Source organism: Mytilus californianus, unplaced genomic scaffold, assembly GCF_021869535.1.
Source record: "Mytilus californianus isolate M0D057914Y unplaced genomic scaffold, xbMytCali1.0.p SCAF_17, whole genome shotgun sequence".
In the NCBI taxonomy this organism is placed as follows: Eukaryota; Metazoa; Mollusca; class Bivalvia; order Mytilida; family Mytilidae; genus Mytilus; species Mytilus californianus.
The window spans coordinates 129550-141879 of record NW_026262659.1 but is presented as its reverse complement, the minus strand read 5'-3'; the positions used below and the strand labels follow the sequence as shown (position 1 = coordinate 141879).

Here is a 12330-nt window from a genome sequence, read left to right as displayed (position 1 = left end):
GAAACAGAATCTTCTCATTAATTTTTTTCAGCAATAAGATATCATTCAAATAAAAAGGCTACAAGGGTACTATAAACATATTACATTTGGATGGAAAGTTGAAGAAAATACACTTTAAAAGACAATTTCTATATCATACGGTCACATTTACAACAAAATTTATGTCAATAAAAAACCTCCTGATCTGAGTCCTAATCTCCTGACCAAAATTTCCCAATCTCCTGATCTGAGTTTCACAGTCCATCACATGTATGGGACATTATTCTGACTCGGAGCCGACCAGCCTTTGCTCTTACTCATTAATGCTGCATGCTTAGCGGAGAAGCAGCAAAACTAATTTCAAAGTCTTTGGTCTGACATGGCCAGGGTTTGAACCCACAACCCCCAACACTCGAGGCCAACATGCTCCACCAGACAACCAAGGCGATCAAAGACTTCATAATTATACCTGGTTAGCAATACAATCAACAATCATCAAAATCAATTCTGAATAAAAACAAATGTAACAATGAAACCAATCACTGCTCTGAAATAATAACCAATTAATTTCTAAATATTACACATGTACAATGTACCATGGCTTTTTTCATGAATTTTAAGATATCTGTATTTTCATTATTTTCTTTAATATATATAAAATATATCTGCATAGCTTTTTAGATACCATCAATATTAATAAATATCTTTTAATTAGGGCTAATGGACCCAGGGAGAACATGTGTAATTAGGGCAAGATGTCTCTTCAAATTATATACGCTCTATGGAAATTCTTGCCAGGAAAAAAATAAGTCATAAAGGTATAATTTTCTCTGCATATTTCTAGGGTTTATATCAATATTGACTATGTCAAAATGCACCAGATAAATTTAGGTTAAATTCTGCATAATAAGGGTCATAAATGCACGGAGTAACATGTCCACACATGTTGATCCGCCTAAATTTGAAAAAATGGTTTTTCTTTCCTGAAATTGCTCAGTTAAACATTCCATACGTATAGTTGGTGTATTGCTTGTTCATGAGTTCATCTATTCAAATGTATACCTTTATCGTGTCTACAGCCCCTTTATCACGAAGACTGTGATACAGTCGATTACGAAGTGCTTCTGCCGACAAGTATTCAGGTTTATCCTCAGCCATTCTAATAGGTTTCTAATCTTTTCCTAATATATATGTGTTAAACAATCAACGTTTTTGTCTCGCAAAGCTTTATTTTCATAACTTCCCTCTCTTTTTCTCTGAAAAAAATGCAGAGACCTAGTCATTAACCAGGGGTTTCAACTTTGTTTTCATTCATCGGCCATTTTCGAAAATAGCGCTTTGTTTACATCGGGCTTAATGATTTAGAGCCTTTCCATTGGATAAAGGAAAGGCTCTGGCTATTTATGCACAAGATTTAAGTACTAATAATGAACATTTCTATCGCTAGAACTTGAAACATACGTGTGTCTGAGTATACATGTCATATACATATCTGGGGTTTTGCTTTTTCTTTTGTGTTTATTTTTTCTCTATTCTATATTTTGTCATTATATATCATTAAGAATTAATAATAATCATTGTAATAAATTATTTGTAATTATACTGCTCTCTTAGGGCGTCCTTGATCGACAATAAAAATATTGTATTGTATTGTATTGTATTGTCATCGTAACGCATAATGCATTGTAACAAGACATAAGTAAATTAAATATTTGACATTGTTGTTATGCAACTAAGAAATAATAAGGATTTTTATAATATATAGTAATATATTGACGGTCAGGATAAACATTCTCAAATCGGGATTAAATGATAAATAATATTCTATTTTTTCATTAAATAATATTTTAAAGACTTTACTCAAATTTTTAAATGACATTAGTAGTCTCCCTTGTATTTGTTAACGTCATACTATTGTTAACGTCAATCAATTGTTTTGTATAACATTTATGTATACAAGTCACATTACCTGAAGATCTGCAAAAGCAGTGAAAGCGCTAGTAAATGTGATGAATTGAAACCGTTATTATCTTTTATTAATTTTCTCACATATATGTGTATATATGTCTCGGGTTGCCTGTAGAATACAATGATTTAAAACTAACGGTTGTCAGAATTGAAAACATCAATAATTACATGGTCTTTTTTCAAAAATATTCTAATTTAAAAAAAAACAATACCAGCAATTTGAAAATTCTTTCCGAATTCTTTTATTTCGGTGCATTCAAAACAGATGTTGTTATTTAGATATTAGTGGGTAATTTAATTTTAGATGTAACACGTCTTCTGATTGGCTGAAATCAGTTCATAGACATAATTTTGTCATGTGACCGTGACGTCACGAACGTTTTTTCATGATTTACACAATAAAAATGGAATTTTGAAATAAATTATAAGTAATGACTGCAATATTTTTTCCGTCTATTCGAAATAACCTCAAAAATGTGGTGCACACTTTTAAATAACCCCATTTGGATGTTATTTCTTCATAGACAGAAAAAATATTACAGTCGTTCCTTAAATAGTAAATTTGTGTAAGAATTCTGTCGACGATGAAATTCGTTTTTTAATTCAACGCATGAGCTTAATATTATCGGCCCAATGTGAAAAATGCTTCCAAATTTAGATCAGTTTGACTGTCCCTCTGGTATCTTTCGTCCCTCTTTTAGATCGCCTTCTGGAAGCTTTGATGACCTGCTCTCACATCTTCATCGTCCGCTAGGATTACATAACATTAGAACTATTATTTTTTTACTGCCAGTTTCTTAAATGTTTGATAGATTATGCAGCACTTGACAAGGGATGCATAAATACATCCAATATACAGACTGGTCAGTATAATTTGTGATATAGCTCTTTTCCGTCTTTTTAAACCAGTAAGATCGGCACCTATACATGATGAAAAGAGGAAATTCCTTCCAGTTCGTTTTTTCAATAAAGGAATTGATGTCAAAATCAGTCTGTTCCTATTGTATCCTACAGTTACACCAAAACCATTGTACCTAAAGTATTTAACTATAAGCAAGCATTGCAATACCTTGATTTAGAAGAATTCCAAAAAAAAAAAAAACCTCTGACACGTGACTGTTCCCACTCACCTTATATTTTCTGCCCCTCTGGTCATATTATTACTCGGGATCTAAACATATTTCAACATGACCATCTCCGAAAGGTGATATCCCATGGTCCTGAGTTCAGAGAACCCCAACACATCAATTGGAACCACAAATTCAAAATAATAATGGATTCCATTGAGGACTACGCCATGGGCTAAACGAGAAGAAGTTGAACTGGACACTTTGTCAGAATAGGTCAAATCAATCAGGTCTCTGTTAAAACGTCGAATTCATAGGTTGAAAAACTGTGTGAATGATCGACCAAAGTCCGTTTTTAGAGACAAAGAAGCTATGAAATGTCTGTCATCTCTTCACGATATATATGTTGTTGTTCCTGCTGACAAAGCTTCAAATAATATTATTTTTGTATGTAAATCGCACTACTATGAGTGTCTTGTAAAATAATTAGGAATAAATGAGCACTCAGGTAATTTCACATACAAAAAAATATCATTTGACAAGGATGAGATTTTGGCTAATCGTATGTCCTTCGTGGCTTCATTGACTATTACATTTGAACAACAAATCTGAGGACTTATCTTGTTTGTATTGGATACCCAAGCTTCACAAAATTCCGTACAAGCAACGGTACATTACCAAATCATCTGCATGTTCTACAAAGGAGTCGTCCATTATATTGACAAAAATTCTGTCCGCAGTGAAAGAGGGTCTTCAGAAATACTGTGAAACTATTTACTCTCGTAGTGGTATAAACCATATGTGGATTCTGAAAAACTCTAAAGAACTTCTGGATAATTTTAAATATCGATCTTTCTCTGAAATTTATTTTAATAAAAATTTTGATTTTTCAACCCTGTATTCCTCCATTCTCCATGTGAAATTGAAAAATCGTGTAAAAGAAATAATCCATAATGCTTTTCAATATAAAAATGGTAGCATACGCTTTACATTCATTGCTTTGGAATACCATACGGCATATTTTGTTAATAGTGAACAAAAGGTAAAACATATGCTACACAGAGGAACAAGTGATCAATATGGTAGAGTTTCTTATTGACAACATATTTGTTGAATTTGGAGGTAGACTTTTTCAACAAATTGTCGGCATTCATACTTATACACTTATAAAAAACAAGAATATCAAAGAAGCCAGATTATTTAATTTATAATTCAGATATATTTATGATGTTCTTTCATAATTCAGACTTTTCTGATTGAGTTCCATTGATATATCCTCCAGAACAAGAAACAACAGATACGGCTTCCTTCGCCTCATTTTTAGACTTATACCTCGAATTTGACATCAATGGTCATCTCAGTACCAGAATCTATGACAAACGAGGCGATTTTATTTTTTGAAATTTTAAATTTCCCCCATCTTAGCAGTAATATACCAACTTTACCTGCATATGGGATATACATTTCACAACTCATTCGGTATTGAAGAGTTTGCAGCTACTACTCAGACTTTATAAAACGTCATCAGTGTCTGAGCAGAAAGTTGATGAACCAGGGTTATGTCAAAGAACGTCTCGTATTTAAAAAAAAAAGTTCATCGGAAGATACCAAGACCTTGTTGATAAATATTCCGTATCAACTTCACAAGTAATACATGATGGTGACTCAAAGGACTCAAAATAAAGATCTGAGAACATTTCTGATGAAAGACCCAATTCTCAATATATTTAGCAAGAAATTTTTCTGTATTAAATCTGGGACTATTATACTATATATATATATATATATATATATATATATATATATACATATTTTTTGTCCCATATTAAATTACTATTAATGAAATGAAAAAGAATATTTTTCATTTAACTTAAAGCTGAAACAAATACATTAAACAACTGACATACCATATAAAAATGCTACTAATTATAAAGATAAGAAGATGTGGTATGATTGCCAATGAGACAACTCTCCACAAGAGACCAAATGACACAGAAATTAACAACTATAGGCCACCGTACGGCCTTCAACAATGAGCAAAACCCATACCGCATAGTCATTTATAAAAGGCCCCGAAATGACAAATGTAAAACAATTCAAACGAGAAAACTAACGGCCTAATTTATGTACAAAATAATCAACGAAAATCAAATATGATACACAGAAACAAACGACAACCACTGAATTACAGGCTCCTGACTTGGGACAGGCACATAGGGTTAAACATGTTAGCGGGAGCCCAACCCTCCCCTTAAATCTTTTTTCTTTAAGAAGTTCCTATGACCAATGTTTGCAAGTTCAAAATGCAAATATACTTGAATCTAAGAAGTTAAACTTTTTCAAGAGCGTCTACATATTGGGTCGAAGACCACCCTATGTTGATATTTTAAGAAACAGAAGTGACAGAGCTGCAATATGTAAGATCCGTATAAGTGCTCCTATACTGATGATTGAAAGAGGGAGACATCTAAATATTCCCAGAAATGAGAGATACTCCTCTGTATGTAATTCGGGTCAAATTGAAAATGAAAAACATTTTCTTTTACATTGTGAAAAATACTCAACTAAAAGGGCCATATTTTACCAAAAAGTTTCAAATATAATCGATGATCCTACAAAATTTGAAAAAAATGAAAATAATATAAACTTTTTATTAAATAACAATTCATATACAATCCTAAGATTGACTTCCTCTTTCATTTCAGACAGTTTGATCCTGCGTAAAGATGAGCAAACTCTATAGAATTGTCAATATGTCTTTAAATCATAGTCATTGTTTATAATATTACATATTAATATAGTCATTGTTTACAACACTTATTATGTATGATCTATTATGTAATTAATATGCCATATACGTACCAAAAGCCGTAGCTAAAAAGAATATGACCTTATCTGACATAAGGTCAAAGTGTAAACCACATTGCATTATGGGTATGTTGGCAAGGAAAATATTAATGGCGGACAGGTGACAAGAAAGTTCGTAAAAAGTAAATTTACTGTTGTATGCAAAAGTTTTGTATTATTTAAAAGGATAAGAGTCTTCATCAGCTAATGTAGCCGTTAAGGATTATAGGCCGATTGTTAAATTCATGCTTTATCTTGAATTTTAATTTTACCTAGATATTGCGAGTGCGAAAGTTTAAATAAAAATATTGATACTGTGCAGTATTCCAACATGTTTTGAAACACGAAGGAAACAAAACGAAATATTTGTAAGTAGACGCACACAATGTTTGTTTGTAATCCATATGGGACAACAAGAAAGAATACAGGTTTCATTGTTTGAAAAGGCGTTGGATGGCTAACAACATACTTAGTTTGGTTTCAGTTAATTTTTGCAAAATTATAGATGCTGGACAGTATTGTTCTGTTGGTACTTCAGTTCATTTGGACTAAAGGTTACTTGATCCTCCTTTGAAAGTATGTCTGTAATGCTGTAGTAATATTGTCACGAAACATAGGTTCTCTATTAGTATTACATTAACATGGTTCAGATTTCTGAAGAAGACATATTATTATGAAACTATACACCTTATCGCTATTTGTCCGCCATTACTGGACATCACACAAGTTCCCGTAAAATTTTGACGTCATAATAGAAAATATCTGACGCCACAATGGAAAAGTGATTGTTGTATGACGTCAAAAGTTCGAGCGGGACTGATTCTCGGGTCAAGCGGGATTAGCGATAAGGTGTATTGATGTGTTTTATGACTTGAAGAATAGACACCATTTTGATATTTGCCCTTAAGTTAGAAAAAGAGTGGTTGAACAGCTACTTAATTTTAAATACACTTGCATAAAGTACCTTTAATAAAATTGAGAACAGCTCAAGGCCACCAATGGGTCTTCAACACAGCGAGAAAATCCCGCACCCGGAGGCAGGCTTTAGCTGGCACCTAAATAAAAAATGTATACTGGTTTAGAGAAAATGGACATCAAAATAAACTCCGAAACATATTAATGAACCAAAATTAAAAAAACATACAAGACTAACAAAGGCCAGAGGTTCCTGACTTGGGACAGGTGCAAAAATGCATCAGGGTTAAACATGTTTTGTGAGATCTCAAACCTCCCCTATACTTCTAGCCAATGTAGAATAAACAAACACAACAATACGCACAGTAAAACTCAGTTAAAAAGAAGTCTGAGTCCCTTGTTAGAATAGGTAGCAGAAGAAACTAAGCAAAATGACAATGATCATCATAAATTAACAAAGGACTACTAGCAGTTACTGACATGCCAGTTCCAGACCTCAATTAAACTGATTGAAAGATTATGTCTTCATCATATGAAAATCAAGCACAATCCCTCCCGTTAGGGCATGTAGGGGTTTAGTATCATACCATCATAAAATTTACGAGAAGTACATAACCCGTATTTTGTAAATCAAAACTTACAAGATACATGTATAAAATTGAGAATGGAAATGGAGAATATGTCAAAGAGACAACAACCCCGACCAAAGAGCAGAAAACAGCCCAAGGCCACCAATGAGTCTTCAACACAGCGAGAAAATCCCGCACCCGGAGGCTGGCTTCAGCTGGCCCCTAAACAATAATGTGTACTAGTTCAATGAAAATGGACGTCACACTAAACTTCTGAAACTTTAAATGAACTAAAGTTAAAAAAACATACAAGACTAACAAAGGCCAGAGGCTCTTGACTTGGGACAGGCGCAAAAATGCGGCGGGGTTAAACAGGTTTTGTGAGATCTCAAACCCCCCCCCCCCCCTTTACCTCTAGCTAATGTAGAATAAACAAACACACAGCAATACGCACAGTAAAACATTACTATTTTTGAATTAATGTAAAGAAATACATATCAGATTTAAGCAGTTAATTACAAGTAGGAAAGTATTTTATCAGTTTTTTTGCATGTGTAAATAATTGAATAAAATTTGGTACAAGCTGTGTATTGATAACAAAGTGGATTCCCACACTTATTTGAAATACTGTTGTTCCCTTTCTTTCCTAAGACAAATTAAGGTCAAGAATTGTCCATTGAGTTGTGTAATAAAGTGTCTGTTCAGTTATTTAATACAACACCTCTTATATTACATAATTGACCTCAATAGTATCTTAGATTGTTGATATATAGAAATGATAGATTTACTCATTACCTTTGATCCACATGACTTACAATTATTCAGTAAATTATGTGTCAAAGATGAATGATTAAGGATTAATACGATGTACTGTATAAAAAATGCCAGCAGGGTCAATTTTACTTGTAAAATCATTGTCCTAATCTTCTGATATTAGTCATTAATTTAAGTTACTATTATTAGTGATTTGCTTGAAGCAATAATAAAAAAAATGCATAACTAACGTTAGCATTTTCTACTATAAAATGTATTTGTTCATGTTTATTTCCCATTATATCGCCACTTAAAAGTATAAGGTATTTTAACATGTATATTTGAATACAGGAAATGTAATTTTTGCAATGAAGAATGAACACCTATTTATATAAAAGTTCGTTACTTTGGGTTCACTTTAAGGCGCATATACACGTCCTGGACAAATGGTTTTCTGTCTGGACGTGCTATTTCATGAACCCCTGTGTCTGCAGGACGCATCTTGATATCACTAGCTGATCCTGTTATCAGAATCATCCATTCACTATCATAAGTAGCTGAAAGTTGCTCCTTGTCAATATTTTTACTGGAAATTTATTTTCGTTTTCATTCATTGCTATGCATAATGATAATCCTGATTGAGTCGAAAATGATTATGATCATATGATTGAATTACGTTAATTTGATAAATGCCAAGAAGATCGAATTCTGTTTACATAAGCACATTTACCTCTTACTGGCAATAAATGTGTCGAAGAAGCCAAGTTATTATCAAATGTTTGCAACCCAATATATACATGTATATATTCAAATGGATAATTAAATTATGTAACATAAACAATGTAGGTGATTAAGGGGATTATAACAAGTTTGATGCAATTAGCAGGAGAAAATGTTCATTAAAAAAAAACTTGAAACATTATGAGGTTAAGAAATATTTAATTGAAATATTTGTTTATTTTTATAAACTAAAAGATTTTTCTCAATCATATTTGGAGATTTCTGAGCATTTTTCACTGTAGATAGATGAAAGAATTTGTTAATAATCACAGTAAATTCAACAGTTGCACTTGTTAGTTATAAAAAACTACATATGAAATAATAAATTGGGATGTGGTAGGAATTATCCTCAGAAGACAGAGCAAAGATGCAAACAACTACAATTAAATGTACAGCCTTCAACAATGAGAAAACCCATAACCCATATATAGACTACAATTTACTGTACAGCCTTCAATAATGAGAAAACCCCTAACCCAAATAGACAACTACAATTTACTGTACAGCCTTCAAGATTGAGAAAACCCCTAACCCAAATAGACAACTGCAATTTACTGTACAGCATTCAACAATGAGAAAACCCCTAACCCAAATAGACAACTACAATTTACTGTACAGCCTTCAACAATGAGAAAACCCCTAACCCAAATAGTGAAGTCCCCTCATCGTAATCAATCTCTCCTACTAGCAAAGGCCTGAATTCCTTACACGCTAAAAACTCTTCACAAATTCTGGATTTTGATTGGTGCCCTGTAGGAGAGGTGACCAATCAGCAGTCAGCTCAGTTTTATCGAGATAGGTAAGTCCCGAGCTAATTCCGAATGATTGATTGACAATTTTCATTGTCTATGCATTCAGGCGTTAATGTAGTTATCCTAGATCATAATATAACGACTGATTTATTCGGGTTGAAAACTCCAAACATTTAATGTTAGAGCCGGGATTCAGTTAACAAAGATTTGTTTGTTGTATATATTATAATCATAATGTACTATTAATCTGAATTAATCAGTGTTCATGGTGTTAAAAAAATCATTCCATTCATTTCAATTAGCACAATAAGCCAAATAAGAAGATTCATATTAACAAACGACATGCTATGGACTCGTCAGAATTGGCTAGGACTCACCATTACAAAAAGTGATGAGTCCCAGGACTCCCCATAAGTAAATAAATTTTATTCAAAGTCGGCATACATATTTATTCAGTGTATGTTCACTGGTGTTAATATGTCTTTAAGCCATTTCAATTGATATTTTATATTGTGTCTTTCTATGTTGTGATGTTACACTATTGTTTCAGATAAGGGTGAAGGTTTGGTACCATTTAAACAATTAAACCTGCTGCAATTGTTTGCACCTGTCCTAAATCTGATGTTCAGTAGTTGTCGTTTGTTGAAGTGGTTCATAAGTGTTTCTCGTTTCTCGTTTTTTATATAGATTAGACCGTTGGTTTTCCCGTTTGAATGGTTTTACACTAGTAATTTTGGGGGCCCTTTATAGCTTGCTGTTCGGTGGGAGTCAAGGCTCCGTGTGGAAGACCGAACTTTGACCTATAATGGTTTACTTTTATAAATTTTGACTTGGATGGGGAGTTGTTTCATTGGCACTCATACCTCATCTTCTTATATCTATATACAATAACATAGAAAACATAAAAATATCCTAGTGAGAACCCTGAGTTACTATTTTTTTCCTCTTGAAAAAGTGCATTTTCAATGCCTCTCTCTGGAAATTATTCAGTCAACTTCCATAAAAACCATACTACATGTATATCTTGATTCCTCCTTTACAGATTCCACTGTCCATCCATATCAAAGTCATCAAATTGAAAACTTTTATACAACAAAATGTAAAAAAATCAGTGCACCTTCTAGAATTGGAATACTAAAAGAAATTTAAGATTTCAGTAGCATGGGCCCTGGTGCTATGAGTTTAACAAAACTGATATTTATCAAGAACATATCCTGAATTAATTGCTGGTGTCAAAATTTATAAAAAGTGACAACCCATGAACATGAATTGCTGTATTTCACACAAAAATGTGTAAGCAGGGCCTTACTGACATGTCAGTCTTCTATCTGGCATTGCATATCAATCAATATAAATACAAATCTTTTTAAATTTGTTTTAATATAGCCAACATTGCATTACAAATGTTATATCAAGTCTCTACCTGAAAGGTTACCTAGTTTACTTGCCCGTGCTTAAGTTACTACAGTGCTATAGAAAAATCCTTGGGAAAACACTGATATATGTTTAATTTTTTCAATATTCAGATGCAGTTCAACTAGTTCTATATACATTAAAAATTTCATCAAAATCCAAAATATTGTCGAATTGCGTATACTTTGCCATAATAATAATTAAGAATTTATATTTTAAATGAGGGTGAACTGACTTTGGTCAAACAAACATGGTACCATTTTTGGGAAGTAGTGTTATTTATAATTGTATGGTAATATTTTTAAAATACTGGGAGAACACTAACAAATGTTTGACTGTTTTTCTTACTATCTGACTGCTGTCCTTTGCAAGCTCTGAGTTTGGGTGTGTACATTGTATACCACAAAAAGGTTTTATTTCTCTGCCTTCTTTACATTAGTGGTCCCTACACTTGGGGTTAGGGTTCAGGAGTCGGTTTCACAAAAAAACTTAAGACTAAGATTGATCAAAAGTATACTGAATTGTTCATGACTTACGATCAATCTTAGTCGTAAGTTTTTTTGTGAAACTGACTCCAGTTAACAGTTAGGGTTAGGTACATGTATGCCTATGGAACAATTTATGGATTGGTGTTAGGTTGTAGACTTGATGTACATATATATGTATGTATATATATATGTACATGTAATAATTAAGATCCATTTTGTTACATCTGGTGATCTGTTTATTTTGCAATCGCCATGGCAGTCAGCAGGGTTTAAGAACGTCCGTTGTTCGACCTGCTAGTCAAATACGTTTTGTTAAAATATACTTTCTCACTTTTTTTATCTTTTGGAAAATGTTGTTTGTGCTGTATTTAGACCCCTCTACCAAGAAATTTGTTTTGCATGCACATGTATAAAAATTGCGGTTTTTATCCAACGCATTCATAGGTTTGAACGTTGTTTTCAATTTAGACTTGTTTATATGTACATGTAGATATATATAGGGTTGGGAACCTAAAGTAAAAGAAGACCAGATTCTCATTCCTGATTTCTTCACTACTGTGAGAAAGGTCAAATTAACATCTGTCAAGTATAATTGATTTGAAAGCTTAAAACTGTTGTTTTTAGTGTTAGTGCTTCACAAAAATGCATCATAAAAAAATTGAAAAAAATTGTTCTTTTGTTTAGCATAATTAAGATATGGTCAAGATATGGTATTGGTATTGTTTCATTTTAGAGTAACAACAATGTGACCGTGTTGAGATAAAAAAAAAACAAACAAAAAAAACACATCATGTTTTTC

At 32.6% G+C, this 12330-nt stretch overlaps 2 protein-coding genes across 10 annotated transcripts in view; one reads left to right on the top strand and one right to left on the bottom strand.

The window, feature by feature from the left end:
* LOC127726183 (centriole and centriolar satellite protein OFD1-like) overlaps positions 1-1330 on the bottom strand; it is a 59316-nt gene extending 57986 nt beyond the window's left edge. The window contains exon 1 of one of the 2 annotated variants that reach the window (XM_052233460.1): positions 1042-1330. In XM_052233460.1, the coding sequence (XP_052089420.1) occupies positions 1042-1137 (96 nt within the window). In that variant the 5' untranslated portion in view covers positions 1138-1330. The remainder of the gene's footprint in view (positions 1-1041) is intronic. The other variant, XM_052233462.1, reaches the window with a different exon arrangement.
* A 4613-nt stretch (positions 1331-5943) lies between these two features.
* The window catches only part of LOC127726180 (cyclin-dependent kinase-like 5), a 62256-nt gene continuing 55869 nt past the window's right edge, over positions 5944-12330 (top strand). For 6 of the 8 annotated variants that reach the window (XM_052233455.1, XM_052233454.1, XM_052233453.1 and 3 more), the window contains exon 1: positions 5952-6229. The gene's annotated coding sequence lies outside the window, so the exon portion shown is untranslated. Of the gene's footprint in view, positions 6230-12330 lie in introns of all 8 variants that reach the window. The other 2 variants (XM_052233448.1, XM_052233449.1) reach the window with 2 other exon arrangements.